Source organism: Aulonocara stuartgranti, assembly GCF_965226115.1.
Source record: "Aulonocara stuartgranti genome assembly, chromosome: 19".
Classification (NCBI taxonomy): domain Eukaryota; kingdom Metazoa; phylum Chordata; class Actinopteri; order Cichliformes; family Cichlidae; genus Aulonocara; species Aulonocara stuartgranti.
The window spans coordinates 28,272,364-28,291,975 of record NC_138955.1 but is presented as its reverse complement, the minus strand read 5'-3'; the positions used below and the strand labels follow the sequence as shown (position 1 = coordinate 28,291,975).

Below are 19,612 nucleotides of genomic sequence, written 5' to 3'. Positions count from 1 at the left end.
GCTCTGCCTGTATCTTTTCTTCCTTCCTTTTCCTTTTGCCGCTCATCTTCTCCAGAGGCTCCTGCTGCACTTTTTCTTTTCTCTTTCCTACTTTGGCTTCACTCCTCATCTTCTCCAGAGGCTCCTGCTGCACTTTTTCTTTTCTCTCTCTTACTTTGGCTTCACTCCTCATCTTCTCCAGAGGCTCCTGCTGCACTTTTTCTTTTCTCTCTCTTACTTTGGCTTCACTCTTCATCTTCTTCAGAGGCTCCTGCTGTACTTTTTCTTTTCTCTCTCTTACTTTGGCTTCACTCTTCATCTTCTTAAGAGGCTCCTGCTGTACTTTTTCTTTTCTCTCTCCTACTTTGTCTTCACTCTTCATCTTCTCCAGAGACTCTTCTTGTATCTCTTTCTCCTCCAGTTGTTCTTTATTTTAAGAAAATAATCATTTACTTACTCATTAACTTAACATTGTTCATATTGTGCAATATAATGTTAATATTTACCTGAGGTTATTATTGCTGCAGATGACATTCCACTTTGGTCTTTCTTGTTGTTATCTAAGACCAAATGAGAAATAAATAAATACCACTTCACCTTAAAGTTCTTTGAACTTGTGTATTTTTACTACAGCTGCTGGTTTCCAGTTACCAGATCTGGGTATGGTGTCTTCAAAGAGAGTTGATTGATGAAAAGTGAGCCTCTTCAAGCATCTGGTTTGGTGAATCACCCTTTTTTCTGAACTCTTATTCACAGTCATTGCTTTGTCTTGGCTTACATAGGCCTGCTGCATCTGAAAAATGATGATTGACAAAGAAAAACAAGGTTACTTTAGCTCATCTAGATGTAATGTTCAGATTTGTTATGTAACAACTGGAATTTGGTGCTGTAATCGTAATGAGCTCATCGCCGTTTCTCTGTCCTGTACATATAACACACAGAAATGCAAGAAGACTATGGTGTGAAGACGTGTCTCCCGGGGCTCCGCAAAGCAATGACAAAAATATTGGTTTAAGACGCATCCGCATTTACTATATCAGCCCTGTAGGCTCTAAATAACCGTTCTTGCCGCCGAGCATCCGCTCGTTTATTTATTTTTTTTATTTTTTCACTCTCTGAGGTCGGGAAACCTACTTTTGACAACTTCTGGGAAAGGCCGTAGGAGCTTCTTTCCTGGTTGGCTGTGGTGACCGTAGCAGTTGCGTCCGGGCAATCAAGTTCTCCCACTAAAAGCCTCACCATTTGCTCTTCATTTTTCTTTTTGTACAATGGCAGATAAGAGGGAGCACCGTCGAAAACGGGGTCAAGCCGGCGCGGGTGGTTCTCAGAGCCCGGAGCTGGGCCGCGAATCCCAACGTGACGCGGCTATCACAGAGAGCAGCTACGAGCAGGGTGCGGGCGCACCGCTCGGTGAAGCCACATTTACCAGAGCATTGGAGGCTCTGAAACGGGACATCTGCGACAAGCTTGAATGCAAGATTGACACGGTTACCCATACACTGCGGTCAGAAATATCATCTGTGAAGGCTGAGTTTAAAGCTGCTATAACCACCCTACAGGCCACCGTTAATGCTCAAGGGACTACCATTAAAGATTTGGAGCTTTCAGCTACAACCTGCAGTGACGACCTGACTTCTCTTCAATCTGCTGTAAAGGTCCTAACGGAGGAGGTCAGACAACTCCAAGCTAAATGTGAGGATCTAGAAGGAAGATCAAGGCGTAACAATATTCGCCTTGTTGGCATCCCCGAGGGTTTGGAGTCTTCCAACCCTAGGGAGTTTATTTCCCATCTCCTGCAAGATCTTCTGAAACTGAATGAAGCACCCTTGTTAGATCGGGTTCACAGGTCCCTTGGGTCAAAGCCCAGAGAGGGAACGCCTCCTCGCCCACTTCTCATTAGAGTCCATTACTTCCATGTCAAGGAACAGCTGCTACGTCTTGCAGGGGCAAATTCTCCTCTACTTTACCAGGGCAGAAGGATTTCCATTTTTCCAGACTTTACACCTGCAGTGGCTAAAAAGCGTTCACAGTTTACTGGTGTCAAGCGCCTTCTGCATTCCTGTCCTGGGATCAAGTTCTGCCTGTTCTACCCTGCGGAACTGAGGGTGACACTTCCAGATGGAGTTATACGTAAGTTTACTGATCCTGCGTCTGCCACGGACTTTGCCAATAAGATCCTGGGGGGCCCAGCCTCTCAGGGTACATAAGTGTCTTAGTCCATGGGCTGATATGTCCATCTTGCTTAATTTCTTTGAAATAATTTTTTTTTTTTTTTTTTTTTTTTTTAGGATGTGTCTCGTTCTAATATACTCTCATATAATCCTTGATTTGTCTTTGCCTTGTAATGCACGGAGCTTAAACTCAACTGGGACTTCGAATGGTTGGGAGGAAGTGCTCAGGGGTGTGTTTAGCGAGGGGTGCGCGCATCTTGTTAGGGAAGATGCTTCAGCATTTAGGGGGAAGTTTGGGTGTTTTTTGTTTTTATGTTGTACTGTTCTGTACACTGATTTTGTTTTTTGCGTGTTTTTCATTGGTCAGCTGTGGCTTTTCTCAACCTATGTTTTAATATGGCACCGCAATTAAATATTAATAATCAACAAGCAGGTTACTCATTTAAGTTCTGTAGCTGGAATTGTAAAGGCCTGAACCAACCTATTAAAAGGAGCAAGGTCCTTCATCATTTGCAATTTTTGGGCGCCCAGGTTGTGTTCTTACAAGAAACACACCTAAAAATTTCAGATCATTTTAGACTTCGCAAGGGGTGGGTGGGTCAACTCTATCACTCTACATTTAATTCCAAAGTTCGTGGTGCTGCTATTTTAATACACAAATCAGTGCCATTTGTTTCTTCTAAGGTTATAGTGGACCAGAATGGTAGATTCATTATTGTGAGTGGTAGTATTTGGAACACTAAATTTATTTTTGCCAATGTTTATGCTCCCAATTGGGACGATCCAAATTTTCTTAGTATTCTTTTCACTAAAATTTCTGATTTCTCTTCCCACTATTTGGTTCTTGGTGGCGATTTTAATTGCTGGCTCGGGCCGCTGGATCGATCCTCAAATAAGCCTGGTAGGCAATCCAACTCTTCCAAAATTATTAATACGTTCCTTAAAGAATTCTCTGTTATTGATGCCTGGCGTTTCCTCAACCCTACACGTAGAGAATACACCTTTTTCTCCCCTGTTCATCATACATACACTCGTATTGATTACTTCCTACTGGACAGTCGACTTACTTCACAGATTCGCTCTTGCTCTCATAGTGCTATTGTCATTTCAGATCATGCTCCGTTGACTCTAGATTTGGCAGTGGGCCAATGTTCTCCGCCAGCTCCATGGCGTTTGAATACACGCTCGCTGTCAGACGATAAGTTCACCACATTTCTGAATTCCAAGATAGACTTATTTATAGAGACAAATACTACACCCGGAATATCACCCTCTATTTTGTGGGAAACATTTAAGGCTTTTATCAGGGGACATATTATATCTTATGCTGGTTTTGAGGCAAACCAAAGGAAAGCAAAATTGTCCGAGCTCATAATACGCATATCGCAATTAGACGAGTTGTATGCCGTTTGCCCGGCACCAGAGGTCTATAATGATAGGCTGTCTTTGCAGACTGAGTTTGATCACCTGTCCTCTGCTCGGGCTGAAGAGATGTTGCTGAAATGTCAGTACTCCCAGTATGAATATGGGGATAAGGCCAGTAAACTGCTCTCTCATCAGCTCCGTAGTGCAGCAGCTGCACACTCCATTCCTCGGATTCAGACATTAAGTGGTGTCTCTATGGATCCTAGAATAATTAATGACCAATTTCGAGACTTTTATTCATCTCTCTATGCGTCTGAGTGTGCATTTAGTACGGAGGCTTTGGACTCATTTTTCAATCATCTTAAGCTCCCATCAATCGATCAGACACACAGCCTCCAGCTGGAGGGACCAGTAACTGTAGAAGAGATCATGCAAGCTATCAGCAAACTGCAGTGTTCTAAGTGTCCCGGACAGGACGGGTTTCCGGTTGAGTTCTATCGTAAATTCATGCCTAAACTGGCTCCGCTCATGATAAATATGTATAAGCACTCACTGGAAGTTGGATCCCTCCCACCCTCTCTACTGCAGGCATCTATATCCCTGATCCTAAAAAAGGATAAGGATCCACTACAATGTGGCTCATACCGTCCCATTTCTTTGTTAAATGTGGATTATAAAATCCTTGCTAAACTTCTAGCGAGGCGTGTAGAAGCAGTCTTACCATCTCTAATCAATCTGGACCAAACAGGCTTTATTAAAGGGAGATACGCCTTCTCTAACCTTAGACGTTTGTTTAATGTCCTTTACAATCCCTCAGACTCCAACAGCCCTGAGTTTGGGATCAGTTTAGATGCTGAGAAGGCTTTTGACAGGGTAGAGTGGGGATACCTCTTTTATGTTTTAGATAAATTCGGCTTTGGTAAAATATTCATCTCCTGGTTGAAACTTCTTTATACTTCCCCGCTTGCCGCTGTCAAAACAAATGGCACATGCTCTGACTTCTTTCCCCTGTTTAGGGGGACTAGGCAGGGCTGTCCTATGTCGCCATTGCTATTTGCAATCGTAATTGAGCCCCTAGCCATATCGCTAAGATCAAACCCAGGTATCACCGGGGTTTTTAGAAATGGTATAGAACAAAGAGTCTCCTTATATGCAGATGACTTGCTTCTTTATATCTCAGAGCCAGCATCCTCATTCCCTTTGGTACTTTCAATACTTGAACAGTTTAGCCTTATTTCTGGCTATAAACTGAATCTTGCTAATAGCGAACTGTTTCCCCTGAATGCTGCTGCACAGAAATATCAGTGCACAGCACTGCCTTTTCGAGTTGTATCAGACAACTTCACATATTTAGGGGTTAAAATTACAAGTCATTTTCATGCTCTTTTCAAGCTTAATTTCGACCCACTTGTGGAGAAAGTTAGGCAGGATTTGGACAGATGGTCTCTACTCCATCTGTCTGTAGCAGGGCGCATAAATACAATTAAAATGAATATCCTCCCCAGATTTTCTTTTCTTTTTCAGTGTGTCCCTGTATTTATTCCAATTTCCTTTTTTGTTAAATTAGACAAGATTCTATCTGGGTTCATCTGGAACAAAAAAAACCCCAGAATACGCAAGACATATCTTCAAAGACCGAAAAAGATGGGGGGGATGGCTTTACCAAACTTTATGTTCTATTATTGGGCATGTAATATTCGTATTCTCAGGTATTGGCTACAGGGGGAGGACACGAATAATGCCCCGGCCTGGCTCAGTTTGGAGACTTCTTCCTGTGTCTCAGCCTCTTTACCAGCCCTGATTTATGCCCAAAAGCAGCCTCCGAGTGCAGGTTCTTATAATAACTCTATTGTCAAAGTTACCTTGAAAATATGGTATCAATTTCGTCGTTACTTTAAGTTGACCTTTTTTCCCCTTCAATCACCCATTGTGAAAAATCCCTCTTTTCAGCCTTCGTTAGCTGATGGTGCTTTTTATTTGTGGGCCTCTTTGGGTATTAGGTCTTTTTCTGATCTGTACATTCAGAATACATTTGCCTCCTTTGAACAGCTCTCATTGAAATTTGGCCTTCCAAAAAGTCACTTTTTTCGCTATTTACAAATCCGGAGTTTTGTTAAGGAGAAATCCTCTCAGTTTCCATCTAGACCTTCTTATCATGACTTTGATAACCTTCTATCGCCTCCCCCTTCATTACAGGGCCTGATCTCCTGTTTGTATGGGAGAATATGCTCCTTTGGCAATTCTTCAATCTCGGCTATTAAATTGGCATGGGAGCAGGATCTGGGGTGTGTGATTCAGGATGACTCTTGGGATAAAATTCTTTACCGGGTCCATGGCTCCTCATTCTGTGCCAAACACGGGCTGATTCAATGTAAGATTCTGCACCGTATACATTGGACTAAGGCCAGACTAGCTCAAATATACCCCAATCTTAGCCCTGATTGCGACCGTTGTCATCAAACACCTGCCTCTTTAATGCATATGTTTTGGTCATGTTCATCCCTCAAACAATACTGGATTAATATTTTCTTGATTTTATCTAAGATCACCCAGCTAACCCTCCAACCTGTGCCCTTAACTGCTTTGTTTGGGGTTCTTCCTGATTCAGTTGCCTTGCCGACGCCTCAAGCGGATCTGGTAGCATTTTTCACCTTATTGGCAAGACGCAGAATATTGTTATGTTGGAAGTCCCCTTCCGTCCCATCCTGGGAAATCTGGATCAGAGACGTTTTGCACTTTAGCAAACTCGAAAAGATTAAATTCACCCTACGCGGGTCTACGGCCAAATTTTTTAAGACCTGGCAACCCTTTTTTGACCATGTTCAGACTTTGCGGTCTCGCAATGCTCCCAATTAGCCAGCTCAGACTCTATCATATTTTATTTTTTTCTTATCTTATGTTTAAGTAAGAGGCCTAAGTTTAAGTATATGGATTCTATTGTGCCTGCGCCCTAGTATTTATTTAACTACTTTATACATATTTTGTTTTCTCTAACAGAATTGACTTATCCCTATCACTAAGCTGACCACTTATCATCTGTGGTTTTTTTTTTTTTTTTTTTTTTTTTTTTTGTGTGTTTTGGTTTTTATGTGTCTGTGTGGGGGTGTGGGTTCTGGATACTCTCCACATCTCCTTTGTACACTCAGGAACTGTTGTCTTGTACCCTTGGGTTTGTTACTAGTATTATTAGATTGGACTTTTTCCTTTTTCTGTTTGTACACCCACTGGTACTGCTATAATCATGAGGTGGGAATGTATGTTTTATATTGCTTTATGTTCTTTAAAAAGAAAACGGCATATTGTTCAATTTATCTTTTGTAAAAGTCGATGCAAAAACTTTAATAAAAAAAAAAAAAAAGAAATGCAAGAACAAGAAAAAAATTATAAACCAGTTTCATGTTGGTATTGATTGTTTTAGAAACAAATCAAACTGCAAGGAATGAACTTTAGCCCCCTATTTGTGAGTAAAAGCATTTTGTAATAGTGCACCACTATAAGTGCCTGTGCTGATTTGTTAGCAAATAGTTTTTGGACCGTCCAAGTCCTCAGAACTCACTGCTGGTATTATACATACACGAGCACGATCATTAGATTTACTGCAGCTTTCTACTCCTCCTCATGACCTCACTAAAATGGACTGCAGCTAACTCACCTCTTCCTCAAACACATCTTTTCTGAATTGTCTTTGAATTTATCTGGTGGAGGTTTCCCATCATGTTCCATCCTCTTCGAATAAGCTGAGTTCTTCTTCTTCTTCTGGCTCCTCCCTTTAGGGGTCACTACAGTGGATCATCTGCCTCCATCTTATTCTATCCATAGCCGCCTCCTCGTTCATACCAACCCTATCTATATCCTCCATCACTATATCCTTGAACTCCCTCTAAGGGCTTGCTCTTTCCCTCCTGCCTGGCAACTCCATATGGAACAATATATTCACTATGCCTCTTCTACATATGTCCAAATCATGTCAGCTTTGCCTCTCTAACTTTGTCTCCAAACCGCTCAACATGAGCTGTCTCTCTGATGCACTCATTTCTAATCTTCTCCATTCTGGTCACTCCCAAACAAAATCTTAGCATCTTGAGCCCTGCCATCCCCTGCCTGGCCTTTTGCACTGCTTGTTGCTTTGGATGCTTGACTCCAGGTATTTAAACTCATGTACCTTCAATACCTTTACTCCTTGCATATTTCATATGAGCTGACCATCTGACGCAGAAGAATACAAAGACATATTTTGTTGAATGCACTGAAACAGAGGACAAATTTTACCTTTTCCATGGCCACTTTGTGAATCATTTGTCCCAAATGTTCTGCTTCATCCTTTGAATCATCTTTAGATTCATCTTGTGTGGGTCTGCTATCATGTGTCCCATCCTCTTCAGATGCTGCCACCATCTGTTTTCAGAGAAGACAACAATATGTTTGGTCATTTTTGATGGATTGATTGTGGAAGCACTGAAACTGAGGATGAATTTCACATCTCTTTGTGGCACAGGACACCCAGTTTTGTTTTTCATGGCTACCTTAGGAATCCTTTTACGTTCTTGTTCTTCCTCCTCTTCTGAATAGCCTTCAGATTCATCCTGTGTGGGTTTCCAGTCATCTGTCCCATCATCTTCAGATGAGCTCACAGACTGTTATTAGAACAGAAAAATATATATTTTACTCATTTTTCATGGATGTGTGGAAACAAAACACTTACATCTTTAACTGCAGGAGAAGAAACTCTGCTGGATTTTTCCTGCCCACCTTAGGAACCCATTCCCTCGCTTCATCCTCCTCCTCCTCTTCTGGATTGTCTTCTTGTGTGAGTTTCCCCACATCTGTCCTATCATTTTTGTAAAAGACCACCATCTGATTTTAGAAAAGTAAAAGTAAAAAGGTAAAAGATTAGTAATCAGTGAAAACACTAAAAACAAGCACAAGAACATACATTACATACTTTTCTCTTGCGCAACTGGTATGTCACTTTTTGTAGATGCTCCACCCCCTTTTTCAAATCCTGTTTAGTTTCTCTTATTGTGGCTCCGGCACTACAGGCAACCTCACCCTGACCTGGGCTCACCATCTGTTTATGGTACAAATTAAATATGTTTTGTTCATGATGGAGTAAATGATTATATATGAAAGAAGTGCAACCAATCAAAACTCTTACCAAGGGAATCAGGGCACACATACCTTGTTACTGCTACACTGGAAGAGCGTTCTGTCTAAAAGCTCCTCTGTTCCTGATGACTGCTGCTCTTCCTTGTCAGATCCTTCACTGTCCTCGTCCTGCACAGATCCTCTGTCCTCTCTCCTTTTCCTTTTATTTGCTGCATATGTTGCAATTGCATTGGTGGTCAGTGCTCGGCTCTGGAGTGTGTCCTCTGCAGGGTCCTCAGCTGTGCAAAGCAATATTACTAAATATGAATAAATGTAAGTGTATAGATAAATATATGACTTCACTTTAGCTTATTTAAATAACCTTGATAAAATCTTTTGGCTGTGATGGCATCATGGCACATAAATGTTGCCACTCTGTCGTAAGATTTACGTCCCAACTGTCGCTTGGCCTGAAAGAATAATGTTTTAAAAAGAAACCACATGAATAAAACCCATGACACTTTAACCTACTTCATTGTGTGTCAAAAAATAAAAATGAAAAGTTTTCTCACATACAGCGGGGAAAATAAGTATTTGACACATCAGCATTTTTATCAGTAAGGGGATTTCCAAGTGGACTATTGACACAACATTTCCACCAGATGTTGCCATCAAGCCAAATATTGAAGTCATACAATCAAATCAGAACATATAAGTATACAAGTTAAACCATAATAAATAAAGTGAAATGACACAGGGAATAAGTATTGAACACACTTTATTCAATACTTTGTAGAAAAGCCTTTGTTGGTGATTACAGCTTCTAGACGCCTCTTGTATGGATAGACCAGTCGTCTGCATTGCTCAGGAGTGATTCTGGCCCATTCTTCCACACAAACGGTCTTTAAATCTTGAAGGTTCCTTGGGCCTCTTTTATGAACTTTAATCTTCAGTTCTCTCCATAGATTTTCTATGGGATTTAGGTCAGGTGATTGACTGGGCCATTCAAGCAACTTGATTTTCTTTCTTTGAAACCACTTCATTGTTTCCTTGGCCTTGTGTTTGGGATCATTGTCTTGCTGAAATGTCCACCCTCTTTTCATTTTTAGCTTCCTGGTAGATGGCAGCAGATTTTTATCCAGAATGTCCCGGTACATCTCTCCATTCATCCTGCCTTCAATAATATGAAGTCTGCCAGTACCCCTTGCTGAAAAGCAGCCCCAAACCATGATGCTTCCACCCCCAAACTTGACTGTTGGTATGGTGTTCTTGGGGTGGTGAGCAGTGCCATTTCTTCTCCAAACATGGTGTGTAGAATGACTGCCAAAAAGTTCAATTTTGCTTTCATCTGACCATACTATAGTCGTCCAATAATCCACAGGCTTCTCCAAATGCTGTTGCGCAAATTTTAACCGAGCCTTGACATGCTTTTTGTTCAGCAATGGAGTCTTGCGTGGTGAGCGTGCATGGATGCCATGGCGGTTCAGTGCATTGCTTATAGTTTTCTTTGAAACAACAGTACCTGCTGATGCAAGGTCTTCCTGAAGTTCTGTCCGAGTGGTTCTTGGCTCTTGGAGAACCCTCCTGATTATTCTTTGGACTCCTCGGACAGGGATCTTGCGTGGAGCACCTGATCGTGGCAGGTTTATGGTGAACTGATGCACTTTCCATTTCCGGATAATGGCCCCCACAGTGCTCACAGGAACATTCAGCATTCTGGAAATGCACCTATAACCATTCCCATCAAAATGCTTTTCAACGATAAGATTACGAAGATCTTGAGAGAGTTCTTTGCTTTTACCCATCATGAAGTCTTTCCTGTGTGCCTTCTGGGTAATGAGGAGCCTTTATAGGCCATCAATTAGGACTAAAGCAGCTGATATCAATTAGTACTGATAGGGGACAGGATTTCTCTATCAATACTGACAGATTTCAGGTGATCTCCTGGCTTTCTATGTCATTTTGCCCCTTGTTATCTCCATGTATTCAATACTTATTCCCTGTGTCATTTCACTTTATTTATTGTGGTTTAACTTGTATACTTATATGTTCTGATTTGTTTGTATGACGTCAATATTTGGCTTGATGGCAACATCTGGTGGAAATGTTGTGTCAATAGTCCACTTGGAAATCCCCTTACTGATAAAAATGCTGATGTGTCAAATACTTATTTTCCCCGCTGTAAGTGCTACAGGAGGAACGTAGCATGTTGAAGGTGGGGGCAATCCCCAGATTCATCATCTCCCAGGCTGCCTTGAAAAATACCGGTAGTCTATGAAGAACACCTCCACTAGAACTGTGGAAAAAAGTCGGTGCCTCCGAACCGCCTTCAACATACTCTCTGATATGATTGTAACGCTGCAACCAGGTATACTCATTCTTGTACAGGGGGACAGCTGCTTGCCCATGATATCTTTGAGTTTTGTGCTGTTTAACCTAATACATGAAAAGACATGTTTATTCAGCTGAATAAAAAAATGTCTATGTATACTTAGATTTATATCGTTTTAGTACATACACGGATGATGCGGGCACCCTGCTTAGCTTTTTCTGCCATTTCAACCTCCTCAGTAGTCATGTTGATGATCACTCCCTTTCGGTGACCAGTTATGGCAATAATATATCCGCCCAACAGTCCAAAAAACAATTTCAATATTGTTCTGCTCTGGGGTTGCTTCTCGAGGTCATCTGTAAAAACACAAAGAGAACACTACATGTATTAATATGCTATGCTAACACATACACTGCATTTACATGTCCAGTCCCTTGTGCAGATTATAGAGGGATTTTACAAGCACCATGTCTCAAGGACCATGCAAGCACCACAAAGTATCAAACAAATTTTCCAGACCAACCATACAAAAAACCCAGTTTCCAATTACAAAACCCTGTAATGTGTCTTAAGATAGAAGATAGAAAGAGATAAAAGTCTCACGCCCCGTGCCGCCTCTACATATAGATAACAAATGCAAATGTGTTTGAGTAGTAGAAATGGCTGTTATAATGGCTGAGTGTGTGTGTGTGTGTGTGTGTGTGTGTGTGTGTGCGCGCGCGCGCGTCTGTGCGTCCAAAATATAACTCTAAATATTGAATGTAAATCTGTTCCAGATACCATAACTTGTAACTTGTTTTACTGAGGGTTAGTTATGCTCAGTTTCTGGCATGTTGAAAATAAATGAAACAAAGGAAAGAAAATGTGTAAGTTAACCAGTGTAATGAATCTGAGAATACAGGGAGTGCAGAATTATTAGGCAAGTTGTATTTTTGAGGAATAATTTTATTATTGAACAACAAACATGTTCTCAATGAACCCAAAAAATTCATTAATATCAAAGCTGAATGTTTTTGGAAGTAGTTTTTAGTTTGTTTTTAGTTTTAGCTATTTTAGGGGGATATCTGTGTGTGCAGGTGACTATTACTGTGCATAATTATTAGGCAACTTAACAAAAAACAAATATATACCCATTTCAATTATTTATTTTTACCAGTGACACCAATATAACATCTCCACATTCACAAATATACATTTCTGACATTCAAAAACAAAACAAAAACAAATCAGCGACCAACATAGCCACCTTTCTTTGCAAGGACACTCAAAAACCTGCCATCCATGGATTCTGTCAGTGTTTTGATCTGTTCACCATCAACATTGCGTGCAGCAGCAACCACAGCCTCCCAGACACTGTTCAGAGAGGTGTACTGTTTTCCCTCCTTGTAAATCTCACATTTGATGATGGACCACAGGTTCTCAATGGGGTTCAGATCAGGTGAACAAGGTGGCCATGTCATTAGTTTTTCTTCTTTTATACCCTTTCTTGCCAGCCACGCTGTGGAGTACTTGGACGCGTGTGATGGAGCATTGTCCTGCATGAAAATCATGTTTTTCTTGAAGGATGCAGACTTCTTCCTGTACCACTGCTTGAAGAAGGTGTCTTCCAGAAACTGGCAGTAGGACTGGGAGTTGAGCTTGACTCCATCCTCAACCCGAAAAGGCCCCTCAAGCTCATCTTTGATGATACCAGCCCAAACCAGTACTCCACCTCCACCTTGCTGGCGTCTGAGTCGGACTGGAGCTCTCTGCCCTTTACCAATCTAGCCACGGGCCCATCCATCTGGCCCATCAAGACTCACTTTCATTTCATCAGTCCATAAAACCTTAGAAAAACCAGTCTTGAGATATTTCTTGGCCCAGCCTTGACGTTTCAGCTTGTGTGTCTTGTTCAGTGGTGGTCGTCTTTCAGCCTTTCTTACCTTGGCCATGTCTCTGAGTACTGCACACCTTGCGCTTTTGGGCACTCCAGTGATGTTGCAGCTCTGAAATATGGCCAAACTGGTGGCAAGTGGCATCTTGGCAGCTGCACGCTTGACTTTTCTCAGTTCATGGGCAGTTATTTTGTGCCTTGGTTTTTCCACACGCTTCTTGCAACCCTGTTGACTATTTTGAATGAAACGCTTGATTGTTCGATGATCACGCTTCAGAAGCTTTGCAATTTTGAGACTGCTGCATCCCTCTGCAAGATATCTCACTATTCTTGACTTTTCTGAGCCTGTCAAGTCCTTCTTTTGATCCATTTTGCCAAAGGAAAGGACGTTGCCTAATAATTATGTACACCTGATATAGGGTGTTGATGTCATTAGACCACACCCCTTCTCATTACAGAGATGCACATCACCTAATATGCTTAATTGGTAGTAGGCTTTCGAGCCTATACAGCTTGGAGTAAGACAACATGCATGAAGAGGATGATGTAGACAAAATACTCATTTGCCTAATGATTCTGCACTCCCTGTAGAATAACAGTGATTCTAATAACAGGCCTCACAGAGTGTCTGACCTTGGTGTGTGTGTTTCTGTGTGTTGTGTATAATGTGACACAGTGGAGCTAATAATCTCAAAGAATATCTGACAAACAAAATGTATGTTTTCATTAAATCATAAAATAACTAGAGAAATAAATGGTAATTAACTGAGTTTTAAAGCATTCGAATTGGAAAGGGATTAAGTTACAATGGATGTTCTTGTGAAAATGTCCTAAAGACAAATCTAACTGAAGTAGAATCACATAAACTGAATGAAACATGAAGTGATTGAATATGAATTCTCTATGTTAAGAATAACAATGAAAATGTAATGAAGCATTCACAATTTTAAAAGCTACACATTGATAGATAAGGTGTGGGAAGATATGACGTCCAGTAGGAGAAGGGGGGGGGGGGGGGTGAACAGGTGAGGTGAAGAAGAGATTTTGTGTTTTTCTTTTTTGTCTTCTGCAAGATGAGCAGCCCAAAAGATTGGATCGAAGAGGTTCACAGTTGAAAACCTGTCCAACCTGTGAATTCATTCCTTTTTGTCTGCTCATTGTTGCTGTGTTAGGCGGTTAATTTAGAAGGATTTTGATTTACATCCTTCCTCCAACCTCTCCTCACCAAAGAAAAGAACACACTTAGCATTAGCTTAGAGCATCTTAGTTAGATAAGTAGAGTTTAAGTAATCTGATTATTGTTTTGTGATTATTTTATTTTCCTTATTCTTATTTAATTAAATTTCCTGCAATTAAAGTTTAAATTGTGGACACCTTTTATGAAACAATAAAAGTAAAAGTCTTATTCTTTGTAAGTGCAAATACCTCTTACACTTTATTCTAGCCATAATAATGAAAATTATCTTTACAATCATCCCAGAAATAACAAGATCAAAATGTACAGGGCTCCATCTTAAGGCAGAGCTGCACATATTTCACTGCAATGGTGATGTGTTTTAGCTCTGGCTTCATGTGCATTACATTGACCAAGCTGCACATTATTCTTAAATTTAAACTGGACATTAGACAGAAAAGACATAAGCTCAGTTTCAGTGTGTGGGTCACTGTGATGTAAAGATCTGTAGGGGCTTTGTCTTAACCCAGATCTGAAGTCTGTATAATCCCTCTTAAGTAAAATGAACATTCAGTGTCATTGTGATCATTGCAGTGATCCATACCCAGTGCGGCAGCAATCTTCTGGGGAGCCTCATCAATGAACAAAGCATGTTTTTCTGCTTTGACAAGTCTTTCTAAAAAAAAATGTAAGCACAATACCTTAGACACTTTATTATTAACATCATGTCATTAAAGTAGGTAGAGGTATAGATGTGTATTATATACGTACTAGACTTAGATCTCCGCACATTCAGCTGGTGCACGACTACTTCACGGCCTACTTCCGATAACCATCTTGTGATTGCCTGGACATCATGTCTCTCTGACAACATTTGCACCATTGGGACGTGAGAGTTGTCCCTTCCTGTTAACACACCTTGATACAGGAAGATATTTCCAGACAAACCATTAGGCCCGAGAAGCTTTTTTACAACTGAGCCAGTCGCATCAAAGGCAACTATGGGGTGCTTTTCAATCTTGTACATCAGCATTTGAGTTTGACTCCAGTAGTGACAGAAGAACTTGTCTAATCCAATGTCCCAAATGCTTCCATTGTGAGGGGAACTGTATTTTAATGAGTGGAGAGACAGTATTGGGTTTTTATGAGCAACTTCTAGTTGATTTTGTTCATGTTTGGCTTTGCGCAGAGTTGTCAAATTTGGTAGATGGCTTGGCTCTGGATCACCAAAGTCCATCAGCTTTTCTGTCTCTGATGCTCTCCACACATGGGGCTGCAGTCTGCCTTCACAAAGTTCTTTTTTTACTTGTGCCCTCAGACTTCTGGACACGGCTCTCCTAGAAAAGCCAGTGTGCATGGATTCATCTGTGTTTGCCATTACACACTTCAGCACCATTGGGCAGTGATTTTCAGGTTCCTTTTCACATGTAATGTACAGCTGGCCACTACACTCTTTGCAAAAGCCTCTGATTTAATAAAACAAGATACAGTTCTGGGGTACACCTTGGCTCGTTTAAAAGTAATGGTGCATGTACTTGTAACCTCTTTCCAGATTCCCTGGTTTACAACATGAGTCCATGTACCTGGTTTCAAAATTGTGTATTCCCTTTTCTTGAAAGTATTCTTTTTGTATGTGACTTTATGTGGAATCATATGTATCCACTGTTCAAATGGGAGCTCCACATTGAAAGTCTTGCAGTCTTTGTTTTGAAAAGGAGAGCTGCTTTGTTCAAAATCATTATCATTGTCACTACTGTCTGTGTCAGTCAGTCTCTCTTCATCACTGTAATCCAGAGCAGCCCATACATTGTGTCTGTTTAATTTAACAAAAGTGTAAAGAGCTTTTGGTGTCATCTTTTCACCAAGTTGTTTGCATAGATTTTGCCATATGTCATCACTTGGAGTTGAAACTTTTCCATTTTTTATGACTGCTTCTTTAGAAGCACGAAGGACTTCAAATACTGCAATTTTGTCCACCACTGATTTCTTTGGCATCTGTCAAGCAAAAATTAAAAATGTGATATATTACTGCTATAATTTGATTATAACTTTAATTCTACATCTTTAAGTGGACATAAAATTACTTACTTTTATACACTGTTTTGACATAGTGAATTGAAGTGTTGATGATTGCTGTTGGTCATGGAATCTAGCTTAAAAATGCAAATAAGATAGCTAGCACATGTTTTCTTCAACTCTTGTTTTTTTTCTCTCAGAAGAAGAATGTGTATGATAGCACCCCCTGGTGATCACAAACCAAACACAGGTCGCTATGTTTGGTTTTTTTGGCAGAGTTGTACCAGTTTATCCTTAACAAGATCTAGTTCAAAATTCATTTGATCGGTATAAAAATGAATGTAGTCAATGTTCATAGCTCATCATCAAAATACTTGTAGATAAATCCGTGCACTGTTGAGATAAATCTGTGTCTGTGTCAATCCCACACATGTTTAATAGCCCACTCATTTAATAGCCTTTTGTGACCATGGCTACAGAAGTTTGACTCTTGCAAAAAATATAAATCGGCCCTTTCAGGTAACATTGACAGTTACCTAAGATTTACAGTTCTTCAGGCTGTTTGGAGCCTTTGAGTTCAGATTTGCTGAATCACTGAAGTGCACTCCTGTCCTGTGTATGTTAATTTTATACAACTTGCTCATGACAGCCCACATACAAATGACAGCACTTTTGTTAATATTACCATTTGACTTAAAAGCTACAGTTCACATATTATTAGGTTAATGTTTTAACAACCATTAGCATTTTAGCATAAACCCTGCTGGTAGCACACTAGATGGAGTAAGGTAATGTTAAGAAACATGGTAGTCAGTGATCCACAACCAGCTTATTGGCTCAAAACACCTTATCTAATTATAAACTGATACGCACCTACTGGCATGCCCCTTTAAATTTCTTCATAAATGTTATTTAATGTTATTATTACGGCAGCACGGTGGTTAGCACTGTTGCTGCACAGCAAGAAGGTCCTGAGTTCAATTCCACCATCACGCCAGGGTCTTTCTGTGTGGAGTTTGCAGGTTCTCCCCGTGTTTGCGTGGGTTCTCTCCAAAGACATGCAGCTTGTGGTGATAGGTTAATTGGTTAATCCGAATTGCCCATAGGTGTGAATGTGAGTGCGAATGGTTGTCTGTCCCTGTGTGTTGGCCCTGTGACAGACTGGCAACCTGTCCAGGATGTACCCCGCCTCTTTATCTTTAAAATAATAGCGCCACAAACAAAATTTTTTGCAGCACAAACCAGCACAAACATAGCACAAACCTGTGACATCAACTTTTGTTTGATTTGGGTGATGTGGGGGGCTGGTTGACCTTTTGACGTTTGCATTTTCATTAATATCTTTAAAACAGAGGCAGCACAAACGACAATTTTAGCAGCACAAACCAGCACAAACGTAGCACAAACTTTTGACGCCAGTTTTTTTTTGATTCCATTAATGTGGGGGGCTGGTTGACCTCTGATGACCGCTAGAAATTTTTCTTGAATATCTTTAAAATGAAAACGGCAAAAAATAAACTTTTGCAGCATGCACAAACGTAGCACAAACGTTTGATACCACTTTTGTTGGATTTGAAGAAGGTGGGGGGGCCAACTTCACTCACATGCCGATCATGCAATAACCCAGCCCTCTGTGGTAGATCTCACTGACAATGAACATAATCGGGCCGCTGATGATCTGTTGGTGGAAAACATAAATTAAGAACCATCAAACCACTTTGTAAATAATGATGGAGCTTCCATAAGTGGATATTTGGAACTGAATGACACATTACCATGGGATGGTCTGCCAAATGTAGGTGAAAGTGAAGATTCTGTTGCAGTTGTTATTATTAGTGGGGATAACAGGGTGGATATTAGTGTGGTTGAACTAAACCCTGAAACACTGTTTACAGAAAAAGAGTCTGATCCACCTCATCACACATTGTCTCTCTCACCGGGGCTGACAGGAGAGGCCAATATTCCTGACCAAGCACCCCCTGAACCACGATCTTGTCCCGTAATACTGACTGTTAGAAGAGGTCATTGTCTTACTGATTTGATCAGTGCCATTCATCCGGCATGACTTTCAGTGTGAAGAATGGCAGGCTATAGCTAGAATGTTTGTTGTAGGGTGGAAACAAGCTGGTTACTTCCCAGTGAAGCTTGCAATACCCTTTCTGGAGGAGATACAGCTCGACAACCAGTAGTTTAAAAGATTCCTTTCTTTTGTATGTCTCACAAGAAGAGCGATCTGTTCTCCTGAAGGCTTTGGATGACTTCAATTCAGTGGATACAGATGAATTGCTGGAAGTACTTGATGCACATGAGTGCAAGCAGGTCCCTACCAAGGACACACTGCTCCCTGTTTTGGCACAGACAGGACAAAAAGTACTTATTGAGGCCCCAATGTTTGTAATCAAGTGCTGGCGTCCCATTGTGGGTTCTGTAGCTGGTTTACTCCCACCAGAAGGACTGCATCATTTCATTGAAGAAAAAAAACCAACTGTAAAAACAGTGAAGGAGCTTCTAGACTTTCCAGAGGAGATGACAGCTGCCCAGTCAACAGTTTCTCGTTACCTGAAAAGGTACATTGGAGAAATTGATTTCAATTATCTTCAGCTTTTCCTGCAGTTCTGTACAGGATCCAATCTGTTGGATAAAGCCATACTAATTGAGTTAATAGAAACTACAGATTTCCTCCACAGACCACAATCCCACACATGTGGATGTGTACTAAAGCTGCCACTTGGTTATCACAGCTATCCAGACTTTTGCAGTGAATTTTACAGCATTCTCGCAAGCTCTATGTGGGTGATGGATGTGGTGTAGGTCAGTGTTTTCCAACCTTGGTCCTCAAGGCACTCTGCCCTACACGTTTTAGGTTTTCCACCCTAACAGTTCATAAAAACACGGGTGTAGTTAACAGTAACATGAAGGAATGAATGTGAATGTTCAATAGACTGGGTGGTTAAGTTCTCTTAACAGTGCAGCCTTTTTTTTCCCCATCTGGTCAGTAAGTGCTTCCTTAGTCTCCCCCCCCCCCCCCCCCAATTAAAATAGTAAGCTAAAGGGAATGTTCAGGTTTTTTGAAGTGGAGTTACCTGTAGTAGACAGCACTTAGCACTCTGACTTTGCAGAAGCAGCAGTGAGTGTTGGGGACAATATAAGGCAACAAATTGCTTGGGGAATGAGACCACAAAATAACACCAGTTGAAAATACATATACATATTTAAATAATATTTTCAGTGCTTCACCTGGTGGGAATCCTAAACATAGAAGTGCATCTGTTCCTGCTGCACACATTGTTACTGTGTTTCTGGTTAGTGCCAAAATAAATTACTAATTTTAACATTCTAATTCTAAAGCAATCTAGGATTGCTTTAATCTATTCCACAATAACAAAACTATATGCATCCCTGTCTGCAATTATTCGGGCTTGCAGTATAAAGAAAAAAAAGTCTACTGTTATAAAAACTGGTTAAAATATAAATAGTTGATAAAAGGTTTAAAAATCATATGCTTGGGTACAAATGTATTTCATTTACAGTTAAGAGTCCAATAATTAAAAGGGTTTCATGATTTAGAGTTATTTTCTGTGCACAATAAATATGTTGGGGTGTAACCTAAGCTTATT

At 40.6% G+C, this 19,612-nt stretch overlaps 1 protein-coding gene across 1 annotated transcript; it reads right to left on the bottom strand.

Annotated features, from left to right (window-relative positions):
* Nucleotides 1-323: 323 nt before the first annotated feature.
* Nucleotides 324-14,679, bottom strand: LOC309695085 (uncharacterized protein). The gene is made up of 8 exons (XM_082515530.1): nucleotides 14,584-14,679; nucleotides 8,694-8,899; nucleotides 8,458-8,583; nucleotides 8,265-8,369; nucleotides 7,785-8,149; nucleotides 631-772; nucleotides 486-539; nucleotides 324-405 (listed from the first exon to the last, which is right to left on the bottom strand). Exons 3-5 carry the CDS (start codon nucleotides 8,581-8,583, stop codon nucleotides 7,808-7,810), a joined length of 573 nt encoding a protein of 190 aa, XP_082371656.1. The 5' UTR covers nucleotides 8,694-8,899; nucleotides 14,584-14,679; the 3' UTR covers nucleotides 324-405; nucleotides 486-539; nucleotides 631-772; nucleotides 7,785-7,807.
* Between the last annotated feature and the right edge of the window lie 4,933 nt (nucleotides 14,680-19,612).